The sequence below is a fragment of the Lottia gigantea genome, assembly GCF_000327385.1.
Source record: "Lottia gigantea unplaced genomic scaffold LOTGIsca_65, whole genome shotgun sequence".
Classification (NCBI taxonomy): domain Eukaryota; kingdom Metazoa; phylum Mollusca; class Gastropoda; family Lottiidae; genus Lottia; species Lottia gigantea.
The window spans coordinates 969,672-992,350 of record NW_008710211.1 but is presented as its reverse complement, the minus strand read 5'-3'; the positions used below and the strand labels follow the sequence as shown (position 1 = coordinate 992,350).

The window sequence follows — 22,679 nt, the reverse complement described above, 5'->3', positions numbered from 1 at the left end:
CTCTAGAATATAACCCAGAGTTAGGTGATGTCTGGTGGTTCTATAAACAGTCAATAGTACAACAGTAGATCACTCTCTAGAATATAACCCAGAGGTAGGTGATGTCTGGTGTTTCTATAAACAGACAATAGAACAACAGTGGACCACTCTCTAGAATATAACCCAGAGTTAGGTGATGTCTGGTGTTTCTATAAACAGACAATAGAACAACAGTAGACCACTCTCTAGAATATAACCCAGAGTTAGGTGATGTCTGATGTTTCTATTAACAGACAATAGTACAACAGTAGATCACTCTCTAGAATATAACCCAGAGTTAGGTGATGTCTGATGTTTCTATTAACAGACAATAGTACAACAGTAGATCACTCTCTAGAATATAACCCAGAGTTAGATGATGTCTGGTGTTTCTATAAACAGACAATAGAACAACAGTGGGCCACTCTCTAGAATATAACCCAGGGTTAGATGATGTCTGGTGTTTCTATAAACAGACAATAGTACAACAGTGGACCACTCTCTAGAATATAACCCAGAGTTAGATGATGTCTGGTGTTTCTATAAACAGACAATAGAACAACAGAGGGTCACTCTCTAGAATATAACCCAGAGTTTGCTGATGTCTGGTGTTTCTATAAACAGACAATAGAACAACAGTAGATCACTCTCTAGAATATAACCCAGGGTTAGATGATGTCTGGTGTTTCTATAAACAGACAATAGAACAACAGTGGGCCACTCTCTAGAATATAACCCAGATTTAGGTTATTTCGATGTTTTTTTAAGCTGAAAAAAAGTACAGCAGTTGACTGCTCTCTGAAATTTAACCCAGAGTTAGATGATGTCTGGTGTTTCTATAAACAGACAATGGTACAAAAGTGGATCATCCTCTAGAATATAACCCAGGGTTAGGTGATGTCTGGTGGTTCTATAAACAGTCAATAGAACAACAGTAGATCACTCTCTAGAATATAAACCAGAGGTAGGTGATGTCTGTTGTTTCTATAAACAGACAATAGAACAACAGTAGACCACTCTCTAGAATATAACCCAGAGTTAGGTGATGTCTGGTGTTTCTATAAACAGACAATAGAACAACAGTAGACCACTCTCTAGAATATAACCCAGAGTTAGGTGATGTCTGATGTTTCTATTAACAGACAATAGTACAACAGTAGATCACTCTCTAGAATATAACCCAGAGTTAGGTGATGTCTGATGTTTCTATTAACAGACAATAGTACAACAGTAGATCACTCTCTAGAATATAACCCAGAGTTAGATGATGTCTTGTGTTTCTATAAACAGACAATAGAACAACAGTGGGCCACTCTCTAGAATATAACCCAGGGTTAGGTGATGTCTGTTGTTTCTATAAACAGACAATAGAACAACAGTGGGCCACTCTCTAGAAGATAACCCAGAGTTAGGTGATGTCTGGTGTTTCTATAAACAGACAATAGTACAAAAGTGGATCATCCTCTAGAATATAACCCAGGGTTAGGTGATGTCTGGTGTTTCTATAAACAGACAATAGAACAACAGTGGGCCACTCTCTAGAATATAACCCAGGGTTAGGTGATGTCTGGTGTTTCTATAAACAGACAATAGTACAACAGTGGATCATCCTCTAGAATATAACCCAGGGTTAGGTGATGTCTGGTGTTTCTATAAACAGACAATAGAACAACAGTGGGCCACTCTCTAGAATATAACCCAGAGTTAGGTAATGTCTGGTGTTTCTATAAACAGACAATAGAACAACAGTGGGCCATCCTCTAGAATATAACCCAGAGTTAGATGATGTCTGGTGTTTCTATAAACAGACAATAGTACAAAAGTGGATCATCCTCTAGAATATAACCCAGGGTTAGGTGATGTCTGGTGTTTCTATAAACAGACAATAGTACAACAGTGGACCACTCTCTAGAATATAACCCAGAGTTAGATGATGTCTGGTGTTTCTATAAACAGACAATAGTACAAAAGTGGATCATCCTCTAGAATATAACCCAGGGTTAGGTAATATCTGGTGTGTCTATAAACAGACAATAGTACAAAAGTGGATCATCCTCTAGAATATAACCTAGAGTTAGATGATGTCTGGTGTTTCTATAAACAGACAATAGTACAAAAGTGGATCCTCCTCTAGAATATAACCCAGAGTTAGATGATGTCTGGTGTTTCTATAAACAGACAATAGTACAAAAGTGGATCATCCTGTAGAATATAACCCAGAGTTAGGTAGTGTTTGGTGATTTTTATACGAACAGACAATAGCACAACAACGACCAACTGAAAATCGTCAGTGTATACTCTATTCTTAACATGAAATATAATAATGTAGGCCTAGATGTTGTGATACTGGCGATTTTAAAGAATGTTTGGAATTTTAATTTTAATCAAAGTAAGATCTGCAGTAATTGTACTGTTGTCGGTTTAAAGGGTTTTGTTCTTTTATGATTGATATACTTCCTCATGTGAAGAGTTCATTAGCTGCTACCAATGTTTTGCTAATATGTTGTTTTGGATTTCGGGTTTCCTTTTTGCAGTTTAGCTTATTTACAGACGATCATGCAATTTTGAGCCTTACTAATCATGGAACAATCCATTTAAATCTCTAACTAAATCTTGAAATGTTTCAGGAAAATGAAAAACAGGGCCAGGATTTAACTCAGGTAAAGGTGATGCCAAATGGACCGACACGGTTAAAACCAGAAAATAATAATAGAGAAGAACCGATACAAGGCAAAACAGATTCTGAAGACGAAAGCTACAAAGATGACTCTGAAGATCGGTGTCAATTTATCAAAGATATTAAAAGAATTATAAAGACATTCTGTGTAAAACATGCCACAAAATTTTCAACCTTCTTCAAGCTCCTGACAGTGTTTTTATTGGTAGTGTATTTTTGTTATGCCATGTACTATAGTTTTGGTGATGAAGGATCCACCACTCTCATTGTTGTGTATTTGATTGTTGTTTTTTATTTTACCCACAAACATCTCACCGGGGTATTTGAAAGAAGGAGAATTGTGCTGTTTACTTCGTGTATGAAAAGTAAATCAAAGAAATTGTGCTATATCAGATGGTAGGTAAACAGTCTTAGTTTTATATACTCATAGTTGTATTCAGGGGTTTATCTAGAAAATGCCCAAAGGGAGGGGCCAAAGGGGAGGTGTCTCTCCGAGGCAAAGACTTAAGGACCGAAGCCCTTTGCAGCCGAGGGACTGCCAGAGGCCCCAAGAAGCCCATGGATTTAAGATGTCCTGAGATGAATTTTTAACAGTAAGAGGACTTAATTTTCACTCAAAATGAGAGGGACCATGGCCCAATGACCTCCCCCTATATACGAATTATCTTATCCTTTGGTATGATTACTCACTGAACTTGCTATCTTTAACTCAAAACAAAACCCGAAATTTCAAAATAAAGAGTTTGGCAATACATGAACATTGGTAGCAGCTAATGAACTTTGTATATGAGTAAGTATATCTGAGAGCTGCATTTTGAAGCTTTCTTGTCAAGCCCATGATGGGTATTCTTTTTAGAAAGACAATGCGCAATCGAAACATGCTTGCATTTTGAAGCGCTACACGTATAAAGAATCTAGAGTGAGTAGTCAAACGTATAGAAGCTGTTTTGATTTATCATTTAGAATGTGCAATGTACAATCGAAACATACTAGACTGTTTTGTTGTGATAACGTCTTAACAAGAATATAGTAAGGATATCCTTATTACAAGGATAACGTTATAACGTGTCCAATGGTATATATTTAGTAACGGTAATATTTTGATGTGTATTTTGTACAGGTTTCTATATCTTGCTATGACTGGTTTTGCTGTTACCTATGTTATACTGGAAGTAGGAATGAAACATCCCCAGAATCTCTGGTCGTTGATAGGAATGCTGGGGTTTATCATCCCCTGTATACTCGTCTCTACGAGCGTAACGTCGGTAGGTGTCTTGTAAAACATGAATATCGCTAACGATAGTCTCCTGTTGTACATGAGGGGATTCTGTAATGGTTAATAATTGTACTGGTTTAGTTGACAGGTTGATATGGTGATGGGCATTTCAGAACAACAATACTAAGTCCTGGAAGAGATTGAAGCCCAGGTTCACCAGTTGGCATCTCATGATAAGCTCCCTGATCTAGCAAAATTTCCCTTATTGCACCCAACATGGCGTTTCACGTCTTCAGTGACCAACATGGTGCAGAAAAGTAGGACGTAAAACTCCATTTTATTTCATTTCGTGATTAGCTTCGATATTGAGCAATTTGTATTTCAAGAGTGCTACATAGCTTTCTAGAAGCACCCGTCATTTACAATTTAGATGACATAACTTTTGGATTCTCTTGACAGAGCTAATCGGCTACATAAATAGCAAACCTATTCTTCTCGGTGCAATGTTGGTACCTCGACCTCTAATAGTCTCAATTCTGCGACAATACAATGGTTAGTTTTGTATCTGCGAAGATACAATAAGCATGATAAGCGGAGTCAGCAATCATGCAACACTCCGACAGGTCAATTTTGAAAATGAAATGGTTAATTTGTACCTTTCAGATCAACTGGCACTGTATATTCTGGTGTCTTTCAACTCAGTTTATTCTGGCTATAACTCTACTACGGACGGAATGGGGAGTGTACATCATGGATTGGATTGCTGGCTGTGTCAAGGCTTTTATGGAAAATGGTTATAAATCGTCAGAATTTCTGTTTGGAAAGAGTTCCGATCATAGAATAGTTATGAAGGTACGTATATACATAACTATATAGCTTGTACTGTGTAATCCGACACAGGTTTAAGTCCGAGAGGAGGAGGAGGGGGGGGGGGGGGGGGGTAACTCAGATGTTGGAATTCACAGATTGCACTGTATATAGATATGTTGTATACATTGAGAGGAAGGAAGTTTGGGTGGTGGCATAACATTACGAGAAACCCCACTGTATTGAGTTGTTTGCCACAAAAATGGAAAAGTTGATCCATATGGGGTGTGGCAGTGTCTTATGAATCACCACCGGAACATCGGTGTATATCAGTTTTTAACCCCGACGCTTTAAATTGTTACAAAGCCACATATACATTATAAACGTTTTTTTTCTATTTCAGTCTCTTCCTTTGCTATTTTTAGTCAATTCATTTCTGGCCATTTTATACCATTTCGGACTGATGCAGATAGTATTAAAATGTATTGGTAAAGCTTTGAGCTCTACTTTAGAAACAACACCACCAGAATCTCTCAGTGTAGCGGCTAATTTATTTCTGGGAGGGGTATGTATTGCCTTTATTCGTCATCTGGTCCTTCTACTAGTTACTTTGTGGTCGTTGAAAAATCATTTCAGAATCTGCTTGTCGCAATGACCTCCCAGGCCGCCCTTAACTTAATGCATAACCTCAACCATGCCTAGTTTGACATGAACCCGATTTTGTTCCCTCTCGCCGTCCACATGCTTTCAGATTCTGCCAGTTCCCATTAACCTGTTGCTCCACAGCTCGTTGTTATCTGGATTCTGATCAATATTGTCTACCTTTAAACCTTTGAATCATAGTATTGGCTTCTGACCTGATTGATATCCTCATGTGAAAAGTTCACTAACTGCTACAAATGTATTGCCAATATACTGTTTTGGATTTCGGGTTTCGCTTTCCGGTTTGTATCGCCAGTACTTGGGGTTTATTATGCATCTACCTGTACTTCAATTTTTTTTTTCGTAGACTCAGGCGACCCTAGTTATCAAACCATATCTAAATACCATGTCGATATCAGAACTGTTTGCTCTGGTAGTTGGATGTTTCTCGTCTGTAAGTGGTGTTGTTTTCGGTATCTATATCAATTTTGGGGTAAGTATATTTCACAGTTCGTATACCATTGACATTATGTGGGAGAAAAGAACGTAATTGAGCTCTACCTGCTGGTAAACGAAATATGTAGATTGTATATCAATATGTATATGTATATATGTATACGGTCTAGAAGGGTGGTTTGGTCATGTCGGATTTTGAGGGTTGTTGGTTTATTGGTTTCCTTCTATAGCTTATAGTGATTAGATCGATAATGTAGATTTGCAGAGGATGCGGTTTGGAGGGGTATTCATTGTATGAATTACATGCGCATAGTCTTAAAACTTAATCAGATTTAACTTTTAAGCTATCATTGTCGTTTCAGGCACCTGCCAAGCACCTGCTCACAGCTAGCATCATGTCTGCACCTGCTTCGTTTGCTATAGCCAAGCTTTTAGTTCCTGAAACTAAACCCAATAGAGACAGTGACTGGGAGAACACCAAATTGGATATAACGTAAGCCATATACAATAAAAATGATTGAACTGCAAATTCAATTAATTTTTTTATTAAATTATAACACACAAAATTCATAGTTCAGTCAAATAATCATTAAGTAACATAAGGTGAGATCAAATTAAAAAAAAAACACGGAGCACAATTTTATAGTATTCTGCTTCCGAGCCACAATCAATACATACGATTATTACACCTATGTAGAATAAACCCTTCAATACACAATTTCTCCAACTTCCTCATGTGAAAAGTTCATTAGATGCTTCCCAATTCAGTTCGGATCGTTAGTACTTGGTTTGTTTATTTCAGAAAGTATAAAAATATTCTCGACGCCACTGGCCGAGGAGCTTTAGAAGTTATGGGTGTATTTACAAGTATTGTGGTGAATCTGTATGTATTCTATGCATTGTTGCAATTTCTGAACAGCGTCTTGATCTGGAGTGGCGAAAGAATTGGAATAGAAAATCTCAGTTTTCAGGTAATATGGACTTCTTACAAATGATCTTCTCAGCAACATGACAAACAACATAGATATTCATTTTAAAGGTATATTACCTGTAAAGATGACCCAAAAATTTGAAATTTTAAAACTTGGTTAAAACCAGTCTGTGTTTATCAGTGTCATAACTATACAAATGAATCCGTCTATAATGCAATAATAAAGTAATAATCCATTAAAATAAGTAATTTTGAAAAGTGCTTAGAAGCTTGTTTCAATAATTATTTAGTTTGATAGATATTGTGTATTAATATCGAGATTCTATTGTTTAGTCATAAGTTTGAAACTTGAAATTTTATGTCCATACTTAGAGGTAGTATTCTTTTAAAAATGTAAAACACGTTTTTTAGAGAAGTACATGTATAAAGTTTACAGTTTAACGAATTAATTCATCATGATATATATATATTTTTGTTTTAAAAGTCAGTGTCAGATACATCTATAAAGTTTACACATGATTCATCATTTTTAAAAAAAAAACGCAAGTGGCGTGCAAAGTACATCTATCACTCTTGCGGTATGTCTTATTATGTAATGTTGCTGTTGTGGGTGACTTCCCTTCGTTTTTCTTTTCATTTCATCACAAATTATTTTCGCTGTAAGGGAATATTTTAAAACCGTTTAGTTTATTTGAAAGGGGAGGGGGACTTAAACTTATTTAAAGGGGACTCAGTGAATTAGACGCTTGCTCTCTAATCTGGGGGTTTAATCGAGATTTCGGATTTTTCAAATAGGTTTCTCCCTGTCAGTGATTCGGTTAAGATTGGCAGATATCGAAAAAAGCTTCTTGTCGTTATAGGCTGTATATGTTTAAGATCCCTCGACAGTTGCCCGTCTTCATTAGACCACAAGATGCACAAAAGTAGGACGTAAAACTCCATTCATTTTATTTTTAAAGGGATATTTAAAACTTTAAAACTTCATACTTGGCTGTAACTGTTTTGAAACAAGCTAGATGTATATAACAATCACAACCCGATACCATAGTGACTGGTTCAACCAGGTCTACTATAGTGACTGGTTCAACCAGGTCTACCATAGTGACAGGTTCAACCAGGTCTACCATAGTGACTGGTTCAACCAGGTCTACCATAGTGACTGGTTCAACCAGATCTACCAAAGTGACTGGTTCAACCAGGTCTACCACAGTGACAGGTTCAACCAGGTCGGCGGGCATCCCCCTTTAACACGGCCCGTCCCACAGATGAAAATACAATTATTATACAAAACAAAGCAACCAGTAATATATAAACATGAATGGGTGAAAAAGCATTAATTACAGACTGAAAAAATTAAATTTAAATCTCCCATTATCAGGTATAAATTGACTTAAGAGGTTTCTCAGGAGAGCATATGTTAAAAAAAACATTCCCGGGGAAGAGACTCAAATTACTTAAGTCTACGGGCCCCCACTAATCTGGTTGAGCTACTGTTAAAACACATTACTTTTCTTCCTAAAACTGTGATGCCTCGATATGTTACAATATTTATATCCAAGGGACCGCATCGCCTGTGGTGAAATCGCCTCACTTAGCTTGAAAACGTGATGCAGGTGAGAGGGGCTGACATGGAAAAAGCGTCTAGTCGTTCGGATGGGACAATAAATCGAGGCCCCGTGTGCTACAGGCTGTGCACGTTAAAGATCATCTCGACAGTTGGAAATCGAATAAGAGCAGGCTAATGCCGCTGTCCTGGCAAAATTTCCCTCATTGCACCCTGCATGGCGTTGTCAGTCTTCATTATCCCACATTGTGCAGAAAAGTAGGACGTAAAACTCCATTCATTTCATTTCATCATTAGCTTGAAAACTGGTGCAAGAGAACTGGACAGATTATGAATGATTATCGCGGGAAAATGGGACATCTCGTTATCTTAAGAAAAAAATATCATAAAAAGGAGAATAAAATAGATAAAATGTTTCTTAAAAAAAGAAATTTATTTAAACATTTTTATAACATATGCTTGCAGTGCAGAATTATGCAACTTTTAGCCACATTAAAAGAATGTTGACTGATTAACTTGTTAAAAAAACTGCGTGTCAGACCAGTTTAAACAGGATGACTGATGTTACAACACTACAATAAATGTATTTTATAAGTAGTTTCAAGCCACGCCACATTGCATGCCGTTTTCCGACTTCATAAGTACAATAGGATGCAGAAAAGTAGGACGTAAAACTCCATTCATTTCGTTTGAAAATTGTCAAGGAATCAGAAAGCTGCTTTCGAAATGCCGCCAATTAAAGCACTTTTCAATGTGATCATTTTACGTGTTTGTTTCAAGGTCTTATTCAAATTGGGCGAATACTCAAGGGAAATAACTGAAAAATAACTCGTCGAAATATTGTCAATTTGAAATCGTTTCATAAAATATTACCAAATATCACAGAGAGAAATATAATTCCTCGTCTATACACATCTAAATATTATTGTTGTGTTTATCCGTAGTAATTGGGTAGAATAGTGTAAACAGGGTTCAATCTGGATGTTAGAAAATTGATTAGCAATCCATCACAACAAATTTCGGTTTTGGCTAATCAAGTTAAATTTGGATTCACATTTCATTTGCAGTAATAGACTTCAGATCGAATTTGCCAATGACGATAATACTCCATATAGTTGAGAATTTATACTTTATCACATTTCAGTTAGTCGTATCCTACTTATTAATGCCTCTGCCTGTGTTTATGGGAGTAGATATACAAGATTGTAGATCAATAGCCAAATTGATCGGATACAAGCTAGTCGGCAGCAATTCCTTATCCTTCATCAAGCTGGGAAAACTCAGAGAGAACAAGGAACTGTTCCTGGAATATTCTCTCGGTGCCAATAGAACCTGGCATTATAGAGGAGATGATATTATCCTAGATTCCTGGAATACTACACTCGCAGATGGAATCATATCAGTAAGTGTTGATTGTGGTTTTAATGTTCTATTTCCCATCAAAATTACGAAAAACGGTACTATTTCATTTAAATCCAAAGTACGTTATGCCAACATATTTCTGATCATGTAACGAATAACGAATTAATTCAGTCGCACCCTTCGCAAGCCTCGAACGCAAGTTTTTCGGGCAAAAATGTCATAACTATAAATTCGGGCAATCTCAGATATTTCGCCCCTCGGACGTAAACCTGGCTCCGTCACTGGCATTAGGGTATTAAACGTTTCTACGTTATCCAAATAGGAATATACGCATCTGCCATAAATGTAACTTAACGAAAATAGCTTAAAGAGGTTCCCCTGTAATCCAGTGGCGGAGTCACTTGCGCCTCCACAGAGTTACTTCATTTGAACGTAACCTCAAAAGTTGTCTCTCCATTGAGTCAGTCTGCCCCCATTTTGTGGCGCCCCAACGCAGTAATCCTAGGAAGGCATTACCAAATATGTCTGGTGGACTGATTCGGGAATTACATAAAACAGAGTAGCTTTTTTGAAGAAAATACCACGACCAGTAGGCCAGCTCCTTTAATTTTTCCCCTTCTTTCCAGGAGAGATCGACAGCGATAGCAACTTATGCTATGTGTGGCTTCTCCAATTTCTCGAGTATTGGAATCATGTTGGGGACTTTGTATGTTTTGATTCCCAAAAGAAACGGAATTTTAGTAAAAATTATATGTAAAGCTATGATAGCAGGGAATATAGCATGTTACCTCACAGCCTGTATAGCAGGTAAGGCCATTGTTTGTAGGTGACTCTTTATAAACCATCGATTGTCTGAGCATAACGCTTTTTGAATTTTTGTTATATAGTTTAAGGGAATTGGAATATCAGCCTTAAAACAGTATTGTTAGTCTAAGCCTCGATACAAAATTGATTTTTTGAAGGTTTCATTTAAAATTAACATAATTCTCTCCTAGAAATTTCAACCCCAAAATAGTCTCACATTTTGGGAGACATAATGTATGCTCATGTTTTATATACATCCAGTGGCTCAACTAGATGGATGGGGGCCCGTGGGTTCGGACCCTCCCTCGGGATTTTTAAATTTTTTATGCTCTCCTGCATTCGGAGACCCCTCTGTTAGTCATTTTGATGCCTCATTTCCTTAATAACAACATCATATTGCTTTTTCGCTGAGGATGGTGGCCCGTGGACTTGGTTCAACCAGTCCCTTTGGTAGTTAAGCCACTGTATATAACACTTTTTATTTTTGGAGCTTAGCACACGACCCCTTAAAATGAGATCACTCTTCCTTTTGTGTCTTATCAATGAAGCTATTTTAATGAAATGTTTTATATTGCCTAGGTATATTTTATGAATGATATTCCTCAGTCTGACCAGTATGCCTTCTGATAGTCGAAAATAGAAAGAGGATAGCCAATATGGGTATGGTTTTTAACTTTCAACGTTTCGAACATTAGAAGAGTATTATCGCCGGAACGTTGTTGCTTCGGTTACATCATTATTACCTCTATATCGCTCTACAGTTGATGTATTGAGCACTTTTTTAACAGTGGTATTTCTATATCACTCTATAATTGATGTATTGAGTACTATTTAAACAGTGGTATTTATATATCGCTCCACAACTGATGTATTGAGTATTATTTAAACAGTGGTATTTATATATCGCTCCACAACTGATGTATTGAGCACTATTTTAACAATGGTATTTCTATATAGCTCTACAATTGATGTATTGAGCACTATTTTAACCGTGGTATTTCTATATAGCTCTACAATTGATGTATTGAGTACTATTTAAACAGTGGTATTTATATATCGCTCCACAACTGATGTATTGAGCACTATTTTAACAATGCTATTTCTATATAGCTCTACAATTGATGTATTGAACACTATTTTAACAATGGTATTTCTATATAGCTCTACAATTGATGTATTGAGCACTATTTTAACAGTGGTATTTCTATATAGCTCTACAATTGATGTATTGAGTACTATTTAAACAGTGGTATTTATATATCGCTCCACAACTGATGTATTGAGCACTATTTTAATAGTGGTATTTCTATATAGCTCTACAGTTGATGTATTGAGCACTATTTTAACAGTGGTATTTCTATATCTCTCTACAATTGATGTATTGAGCACTATTTTAACAATGGTATTTCTATATAGCTCTACAATTGATGTATTGAGCACTATTTTAACAGTGGTATTTCTATATAGCTCTACAATTGATGTATTGAGCACTATTTTAATAGTGGTATTTCTATATAGCTCTACAATTGATGTATTGAGCACTATTTTAACAGTGGTATTTCTATATAGCTCTACAATTGATGTATTGAGCACTATTTTAATAGTGGTATTTCTATATCACTCTACAATTGATGTATTGAGTACTATTTTAACAGTCGTATTTCTATATCACTCTACAATTGATGTATTGAGCACTATTTTAATAGTGATATTTCTATATCACTCTACAATTGATATATTGAGCACTATTTTAACAGTGGTATTTCTATATAGCTCTACAATTGATGTATTGAGCACTATTTTAATAGTGGTATTTCTATATCACTCTACAATTGATGTATTGAGTACTATTTTAACAGTCGTATTTCTATATCACTCTACAATTGATGTATTGAGCACTATTTTAATAGTGATATTTCTATATCACTCTACAATTGATATATTGAGCACTATTTTAACAGTGGTATTTCTATATAGCTCTACAATTGATGTATTGAGCACTATTTTAACAGTGGTATTTCTATATCACTCTACAATTGATGTATTGGGCACTATTTTAACAGTGGTATTTCTATATCACTCTACAATTGATGTATTGAGTACTATTTTAACAGTGGTATTTCTATATCACTCTACAATTGATGTATTGAGCACTATTTTAACAGTGGTATTTCTATATAGCTCTACAATTGATGTATTGAGTACTATTTATACAGTGACAATATTTTGTTATTGTTATAAAATATAATCATTATATATGAAACTATAAATTATATTTCAGTTTTTATGACGTTTATTGATATAGGTTTGAAATGTAGTTATTTATTCAATTTGTGTATCAACCACTGTGCGATTCAGTTTGCAAACTGACAATGCCTATATAAGGAGCCGCGGTGGCTCAGTAAGTTCGACGCTTTCTCTCTAACCTGATCCCGGCAATAGGTCGAGATAATACCTTCGGATTTTCAACCCGGTTTACCCCTGTCAGTGATGCAGGTAAGAGGGGCTGACATGGATAAACCGTCTAGTCGTTCGTATGGGACAATAAACCTAGTCCCAGTGTGCTATAGGCTTTGCACATTAAGATCCCTCTACAATGCTGCTGTCCTGGCGAAATTTTCTCTTTTCACCCTGCATGTCGTTGCTCTTCTTCATTAGCCCACATGGTACAGGTGCAGAAAAGTAGGACGTAAAACTCCATTCTTTTCATTCAGACATATATATATATATTATATAATGAACTATGTTGTATTATTATATACTAATGAATTGTATTTTGAGTATATTTTTTGATAGTTTCTGTTTACAAAGATGACGTTTGAACAATCTCGCTAACCTTTATCTTTTTATTATATATATCGTTGATTAAACATTGTTAGAAATTCGCTGCAATGAAAATGTATTATGTATTAAACTTGTTAATTCCAATGAATTTGTTTTATTTCATATGTTGAAAACAGGGATTGGCTTTTAAGTTCTTAATTATCGCTTTAAGATAAAAACTTGTCCGGTGTGGGGGGGGGCTGCCCCATCTGCCCCTCCTTTGGCTCCACCAATGTGTGTGGATGTCCAATGTCAAAGGTAAGAACTAAAACACTATAAACCCTGAATGTATTACACTTTACTACTTGTAATTAGTACATTTCCACGGGGCAAAGGTTTAACATTATTAAAAAACTATTACTTTTACAGACCCGACCCACCACTTTTTTTCGTTTGCAGAGTTTGCAGATTCGGAGAGAATCCAACAGGAATTTTGTAAACTCATTGGACTTCAACCCAAAATTCAATTTAATGTTGCTTTCGTAAGTGAAAGCCATATTTCATCTGCCAAGTTTGAAATTACTACGCTATCGCCCTTTAAATTAGATTATTGTGACTGAACGTTGACAGTTAAATTGCATAACAAGATATTTGTAATTTCACAAGTTGTATGATCAGAAACATCGTGGTCGGGGTGAGAAATGGAATGTGAGGATTTAGGCGACGCTTGGCAAATAAAATGTGATGTTTCTTGTAGCAAGTACCGTAAAGTGGTAGGCTTTTTTTTCAAACCTTTATTTTATTCTATTTTTTGTAGAACATATTTTTGAATAAGTAGTGTTGGATGCTTCGATATTCAATCTGCTGATATTGAACCCCTTTAGTGGTTGCCTGAATACCCCATCATTTGTTGGATTAACCCTTTGAAAAATTTATTTTCATTTATTTCTCTCCAATGGAATGCCAAAACGGAAAAAATACAACATGAAAAATCACATACCGAGAAGTTGAAAATTTATACCAAGAAATTGGTGTGTGATTTTTCAAGTTGGATTTTTTCCGTTTTGACATTCCATAGGAGAGAAATAAATGAAAGCAAATATTTCAAAAGTTCAGAAGTGGAAATTTCTTGGTATAAAATTTCAACTTCTTGGTATGTGATTTTTTATGTTGGAGATTTTTTTCCGTTTTGGTATTCCATAGGAGAGGAATGTTACTACGAGTATTAATAACAGTTTCATTAAAATGTATTTCAACTAAATATGGGTCAAATCAGTTTTATATTTTTGGAGTAAAAAAATCTTATTTAACTAAGTAATAAATAGAAATGATTTTAATATTGTTTTAACCGTGTTAATTTCCCCAAGCCGGGGCTTTACTATGTGAAAAGTTTGTGTATGTTTCTTCAAGCATTGAGGGGAGATAACAAACGATATCATTTCAGTCAGACAGAGTCTTTCTTCAGATGGATATTTTGCTCTTAAATAGTTCGAGTATATGTCGATAAAGATATAGTGATAGAGTTTGACGCACTTTCTTTGGGTGAAAACTGGCTGTGTTGATCGGGGTACTTTTTATCATTTTGTCTTTTCCTGTTCAAGGACTCCGCATGTGGCATACCAGTTTCAGTCTCCATTGCAATCTAACGAGATTTATACCAAGGTAGCGTACTGGTGATGCTACAAGTTATTAACATAAACGTCAACAATACGCGACCTTGACATTTTTAAATTATATTGGCGACCGTATAAGAAAATAGCGAAACGAAATAGAAATCTTAACTTCAAATTTTAACTAGATTGGTAGCAATCGACGTCAAGAAATTGATTAACTCGTTTCTTTCTTTTCAGACCGATGACGAATTTGAGGTGGTTCCTATGATTACAATGCCGTCAAACGGAAACGTCTACCTGGCACCGGAATGTCATACAGAATCTTCAAAAACCAAGGAAGACTACGAAGATGAAACTGAAAGCCGATGCCAGTTTTATCACCACTTTCAAAGAACATTAAAAATATTCTGTGAAAAACATTCCAACAAGTTTTCAAATTTCTTCAAGCTCCTGACCGTGTTTTTATTGGTAGCGTATTTTTGTTATGCTATGTACTATAGTTTTGGTGATGAAGGCTCCATCACTCTCCTTGGTATTTTCGCCATTATTGTTATTTATTTTGCCCATAAACACCTCCTGAGATTTTTAGAGAAGAGAAACCGGGGCCATATTTTACCTTTGGCATGTACCAGTGGTAGAAAACTCTGTTATTGCAGATGGTAAGTGAATTGATTAAATAGTTACCTATATAGTTAGCCATAATTGAGCCAATCTTTTAACAAATCCAAAAGCCAGTTCATTAGCTGCTGCTTAGGTTTTGCCGAAATGTTGTTTTGGATTACGATTTTCGATTTGCGGTCGTTAGTATTTGTTTTTTTTTTCAACTGATTTGGGATTTCTCAATAATTGTATTTTCCAGGTTTCTATATATCACAATAGTTGTATTTTCTATTTTCCAGGTTTCTATATGTTGTCATAGTTGTATTTTCTATGTTTCTAGGTTTCTATATGTTGTCATAGTTGTATTTTCTATGTTTCTAGGTTTCTATATGTTGTCATGGTTGTATTTTCTGTAACAATTATTGTCATAGAGGTTGGAATGAAGCAACCCCGCAATCTGTCATCTTTGGCAGGAATGGTTGCTTTCTTATTGTTGTGTGTATTGGCTTCGACCAACGTTACCTCGGTGAGTATAAAAAATATCAAACATTTTATCTGGACTTTCTAAGTTACCCATGGTGACCATTCATTTATGGCTGTTTGTTTTCACGCATCTGGTACAGCCTCTATTCCAGCCTCTGATAGATATTTTGACAGTTATCAGCTACCGACTTTCAAAATAGGTATGAGAGGCTGGAATAGAGGCTGATGTTTCGGTCTCACATCCCTGTGACGTTTCTTTTGCCTTTCAATATATAGATAATTATGTTATTATATTTTCAGATAAATTGGCATTGCATATTTTGGTCGATATCAGTGCAGTTTATTTTAGCTTTAATATTATTACGAACCGACTGGGGTATCAGTGGTATAGAGTGGGTTGCAGCCTGCGTCGAATCGTTTATGGAAAATGGTTATAAAGCGTCTAAGTTTGTTTTTGGTAAGACTGAAGATCATCGAATACTTCTAGAGGTAATGTTATTAAGACAACCCTCGCAGCTCATCAAAATCGGTGTGATATCTGTTGGTCCGTACATAGGACCAGATATCGCACTGCCGTTTCTACAGGGTGTTGGGGGGGGGGGGGGCATGGCTCTCCCGGAAAAGAGGCTGGCCCGGCTCTGACCCCCCTCCCATTTTTATCATTTTACATAGTGAACAACACTCTTTATGTTTCCTAGAAACGACACTGATTGTTAAATTGGCCACGCTATTCAAACAAATTTGATATTTGACATAATTGTGTCATATTCTAATAACTTGACGTTCATTTTTAATTGACATTTCAAAATAAAATAATTTAAATACCTTTCAATTGAGATATTTCAAAATATTACAACCTCTCGAAACAAGATTTAATTTTTTTAATTCTCGTAAACGCATTTTGACGTTTAAGGCAACTGATTTTTCTCATCGTGTCCGTAAAAAGAACGGATTTCTACCTACGCTCGTAGATTCAAACCGATCAGGTCGACTATCAAATTGAACTTCTTTTGAGCAAATTTTTCTAGAATTGCAGGAACTCCACAAACCCCTAACCGTACTAAAAAGGATAACGAAAGAACCCACGGTAAGGCAATGAACGCAATTTAATGTGGCATAGTATCCATTTATTGTTTAATATCATTTCAGTCCCTACCACTGTTGTTCCTGGTTAACTCCTTCCTGGCCATTTTGTATCATGTTGGTCTCATGCAGATCCTAATCAGAGGAATTGGTAAATTTCTAAGTTCCACGCTGGGAACAACTCCACCAGAATCTCTCAGTGTATCCGCCAACATGTTCTTAGGATCGGTCGGTATTTATTACTAGTTAAACCTTATCACTATTAGGCTCCAACAGAAAGCACAGGAATGGAATGAGACTGGCGATAATGTTACAATCAGCTTGGTCGATCTCTGATCTACATATTCAATTTTTTTAATTTCAACTTTTACCAAAAGAACTAAACTTTTATTGTTTTCTATGCTGAAACTGAAGATTTTTGTACTTGATGGATAGGTAAACGTTTACAGAAAAGGTTTACAGAATCGCTGAAATCTTCTTTTACGGTCCTAATTAGGAATAAGTGTCATCATTAAAACATCTATTGAAAGTATACCTAACCAGGCTGATCTGATTCGAATATATCATTATTAAGTTTGCTACACATGAATAGGTCCAATACGGACTTGACCAAACCCACTTTTACCAGTAGCTACTCTGCAGTGGAGGAGCCAGGTTTACGTCCGAGGGCGGGCGAGATATCTGAGATTGCCCTTTGGCTCCGCCACTGCTACTCTGCTTTTAATGATGTTTTAAATCTTGAAATTTAATCATGCCTGATTAGTAACATCTAACTCTTGTTTTTACAGTCTCAGTCGGCTCTGGTCATTAAACCCTATCTAAATTCAATGTCCAAATCTGAACTGTTCTCAATGATGGTCGGTGGCTTTGCGTCGGTTAGTGGAGCTGTATTCGGCATCTTCATCAACTTCGGGGTAAGTACATTATGATGTGGTCACATTATCAGTGACTCAGTGATTGGTTTAATCCCTAAGGGGTCCCATCCCAAGATATCTTCCATTAACAGGCATTAAATTGACACCCAGAGGGACCTCAACCTGAATTGGAATAGGCGAAAGGGATGATTTTACTGAATCTCTCAGTTTGCTGATTGTTTCATGTATGTACAAAAGAAGATGCAATGATTAATATAATATAACATAACATAACATTTTTAAAGCATAAAAATACCGAGGTTCCTAGTTTTTGAGAAAAAATTACTTTATGGTCCCTGTTTGGCCTCCTCAACTAAAGTTTCCCAGAAACGCCACTGGTCAGTTTCCTCCCTTGTATTGTTATAAAATATTTAGTTACCTCCCTTGAACTACTTTTTAGCACTTGCCACAATTTTCTTGTTTTTTTTATCCTTAGTCTATTGCAATAAATAATGACGAAAACCTCTGTGATGGGTGCTTACATAAAACCAAAGGGAAACTTAATAATTAAATGAATGCTTAAAATTTCACTTTCAGGCGCCAGCCAAGCATCTTCTAACAGCCTGTATCATGTCAGCCCCGGCATCGTTTGCTATCTCTAAATTACTGGTACCGGAATCCAAGAAGAACAGAAACAAGGACTGGGAGGACGCTGATCTAGACATCCAGTAAGTTTTCGGTTTTATACACGTAAACCATTTAATAAGATTTCAAGGTCTGAGTTTTGGAGATGATTTTATTGTATTTACACCAGAATAACTCACAATTCGCTGGTAGTTTCAAGAACACTTATATTTGTGACCCGATCGTCAGCCATAAAACCGTTTCTGAAAGCATGTTTTACTGGTTTGTTCATGGACATGATCCCGATCCTTTGGTTATATGACGCCACCCCCGCCATAAACCAGGGCCTGTTTCTACAAGCACTCTTCGAAAGTATTTTGTTTTTATATCAGAATAACATTTCGCTGGTGTGTTCATGAACATGATCTGGATACTTTGATTATATGACGCCATAAATCTAGGAAAACGTTTTTGGAAACTCACGTTTTGCTGGACATCATGTATATATATAACGCAACCCTCAGCCATGAAACCGTTTCTGAGAGCACCCTTGGAAGGTAAGTTCGACAGCGGTTCCTTTCATTTCAGCACATACTTTTCTCGTTCGTTTTTATTATACGGATATTCTTTTTAGGAAGTATAAGAATTTAATAGACGCTACAGGACGAGGTGCTCTAGAAGCTGTGACTGTATGTTCCAGTGTTATAGTAAACCTCTACGTCTTTTACGCTCTGCTACAATTTATCAACAGTCTAATGATCTGGACTGGTGAACGAATTGGTGTACAGGGACTCAGTTTTCAGGTGGGTATAAGGTTATATTGAGGCGAGTTACATTAAAAACACTGTCCTAGGTCACAGAGCTATGGATTAGCTTGTTAATTATTATACAATGAAAAAAAGAATCTGGCCCAGCTGTGCTCCCCCCACGCCACCCCACTTACAAATATTTTTTATCCAAGTGAATTGTAAACCATCTCTTTAGAAGAACAAATCAGAACACTCTGGCAATTTTATTGCTTTGTTATGGGGACATATCCTGGTTCGGTAATGGATGCATTTTTGGGTTATTTTGTTGTTTTTTGTAAAAACATCTTGAAAATTTTGTGCCCCCACTCCTAATGTTTCCTAGAAACGCCACCGTGTCCCAGCTTGATTAAAATATTACTAATAATTCTGTTGCAGTATATCATATCGTACTTGTTACTCCCTATACCAATGTTGATGGGAGTCGATTTAGTCGACTGTCGAGGGGTGGCCAAACTCATTGGATATAAACTCGTTGGAACTAATGGTCTGGCTTTTATAATGTTGGGAAAACTCAGAGAGAACAAGGAACTGTACCTGGAATATTCTCTCGGTGCCAATAGAACTTGGCATTATAAAGGAGATGATATTATCCTGGATTCCTGGAATACTACACTCGCAGGTGGAATCCTTTCAGTGAGTTTTTTGTTTAGAACTATTTCTTTTTGCACAAATCCAAATGAAATACTAAGTAAGTTCCATGTCTTTCCTGTCTGCTCCAAGTTGTGCTTAAAAAAACCGGATTCAAAGAACCTAATGTTACTGGCCATAATCAGACAATAAAATCAAATAATAAAATGAAAATAATGGAGTTTTACGTCTTACATTTCTGCACCTAATCGAAATAATAAGTTGCTGACAAATTTGTTGTTCAAACGTATAATATACAGACATATTCCTGAATCAGTATGCAGCCACAGCACTAATTTTGAACTCAAAAACCCCAGCCGAACAATAAAATTCTTTACACTAGCAATGGCGCAGGTGCACTCAAGAAATGCCCATAACATAGACAATGAAAAAGTATTGTTAATTAGAACTCCAACTTGACATCATATGATGAATCCGGATCTGTTCGTCCATGTATATGTTTGCCCAATTTCATGTTCGCTCTGAACAGATTTCTTGGAAAATGAATCTAATCCTGTTGGTGTTAGCCAGTTGGACCATTCATATAAACACCATCAAACAGGGATGATTTTCAGCTCCTTACACATGGCTAAAAATTTGGATTGGTCTGCATCCATCGAAAGTATAGACCCGATGCCTCATTAGACAGAGATAGCTACTTTATCATATACTCATTGTACTGCTTACCAGCTACCAGTTCTTGTAATAATTCCTACATTTACCATTCCAGGACAGATCCACGGCTATAGCAACTTACGCCATGTGTGGATTTTCAAATTTTGCCAGCATGGGAATCATGATGGGGACATTATTTGCTCTGGCACCTAAACGACAAGAATTGCTGGTGAATATAATATTGAAAGCTATGATAGCAGGGAATATAGCATGTTACCTCACAGCCTGTATAGCAGGTAAGGTCAAAATATAACCTCAAAACAATCAGTGGGGGACCCCTCAAGCCATGAAAAATTGATTCTACTTTCACTTCCAAAATCTCGTTAGATATATTTTTCCGGATTCCTAAATTTTTTTATAAATCCGCAAAGCGAGGCCGGGGGTAGGATGTCCCCTTTCAAAGAAAACAATGCATATCTACACCATTGCAAGCCCAAATGACAATGAAACTCCGCCGCTATATTAATGAATGACAAAATTATGCAAAATGTCATAACTAAAAAATTTGTGAATTATAAGTGAAAAGATTTTATTAGTTTTATATTTTTAGTGCTGTGTTTTTCGCCTAACCTATCAATGGTATATTTTATGTATTTCAGGTGTGTTCTATGAAACGTAAATGATGAATACCGACGGACAATGTCTTTATATACTCAGAGGATATTTTATATCAGACTAGTCTAGACTAACAATGTCTTTATATACTCAGAGGATATTTTATATCAGACCAGTCTAGACTAACACTGTCTTTATATACTCAGAGGATATTTTATATCAGACCAGTCTAGACTAACAATGTCTTTATATACTCAGAGGGTATTTTATATCAGACCAGCCTAGACTAACACTGTCTTTATATACTCAGAGGATATTTTATATCAGACCAGTCTAGACTAACAATGTCTTTATATACTCAGAGGATATTTTATATCAGACCAGTCTAGACTAACACTGTCTTTATATACTTAGAGGATATTTTATATCAGACTAGTCTAGACTAACACTGTCTTTATATACTCAGAGGATATTTTATATCAGACCAGTCTAGACTAACACTGTCTTTATATACTCAGAGGATATTTTATATCAGACCAGTCTAGACTAACAATGTCTTTATATACTCAGAGGATATTTTATATCAGACCAGTCTAGTCTAACACTGTCTTTATATACTTAGAGAATATTTTATATCAGACCAGTCTAGACTAACAATGTCTTTATATACTCAGAGAATATTTTATATCAGACCAGTCTAGACTAACACTGTCTTTATATACTTAGAGGATATTTTATATCAGACCAATCTAGACTAACACTGTCTTTATATACTCAGAGAATATTTTATATCAGACCAGTCTAGTCTAACACTGTCTTTATATACTTAGAGGATATTTTATATCAGACTAGTCTAGACTAACACTGTCTTTATATACTCAGAGAATATTTTATATCAGACCAGTCTAGACTAACACTGTCTTTATATACTTAGAGGATATTTTATATCAGACCAGTCTAGACTAACACTGTCTTTATATACTCAGAGGATATTTTATATCAGACTAGTCTAGACTAACACTGTCTTTATATACTCAGAGAATATTTTATATCAGACTAGTCTAGACTAACACTGTCTTTATATACTCAGAGGATATTTTATATCAGACCAGTCTAGACTAACACTGTCTTTATATACTCAGAGGATATTTTATATCAGACCAGTCTAGACTAACACTGTCTTTATATACTCAGAGGATATTTTATATCAGACCAGTCTAGACTAACACTGTCTTTATATACTCAGAGGATATTTTATATCAGACCAGTCTAGACTAACACTGTCTTTATATACTCAGAGGATATTTTATATCAGACCAGTCTAGACTAACACTGTCTTTATATACTTAGAGGATATTTTATATCAGACCAGTCTAGACTAACACTGTCTTTATATACTCAGAGGATATTTTATATCAGACCAGTCTAGACTAACACTGTCTTTATATACTCAGAGGATATTTTATATCAGACTAGTCTAGACTAACACTGTCTTTATATACTCAGAGGATAGTTT

At 35.9% G+C, this 22,679-nt stretch overlaps 2 protein-coding genes across 2 annotated transcripts; both read left to right on the top strand.

Annotated features, from left to right (window-relative positions):
* Window positions 1–4,547: 4,547 nt before the first annotated feature.
* LOTGIDRAFT_129499 (hypothetical protein) lies at window positions 4,548–10,503 on the top strand (the record flags this gene model as incomplete). The annotated part of the gene is made up of 7 exons (XM_009064799.1): window positions 4,548–4,763; window positions 5,122–5,283; window positions 5,728–5,853; window positions 6,179–6,309; window positions 6,619–6,787; window positions 9,456–9,610; window positions 10,272–10,503. 7 exons carry the CDS (start codon window positions 4,548–4,550, stop codon window positions 10,501–10,503), a joined length of 1,191 nt encoding a protein of 396 aa, XP_009063047.1.
* A 5,389-nt stretch (window positions 10,504–15,892) lies between these two features.
* On the top strand, window positions 15,893–20,861 carry LOTGIDRAFT_129447 (hypothetical protein; the record flags this gene model as incomplete). The annotated part of the gene is made up of 8 exons (XM_009064798.1): window positions 15,893–15,979; window positions 16,237–16,393; window positions 17,057–17,247; window positions 17,808–17,933; window positions 18,471–18,601; window positions 19,132–19,300; window positions 19,682–19,925; window positions 20,683–20,861. 8 exons carry the CDS (start codon window positions 15,893–15,895, stop codon window positions 20,859–20,861), a joined length of 1,284 nt encoding a protein of 427 aa, XP_009063046.1.
* Window positions 20,862–22,679: the final 1,818 nt, after the last annotated feature.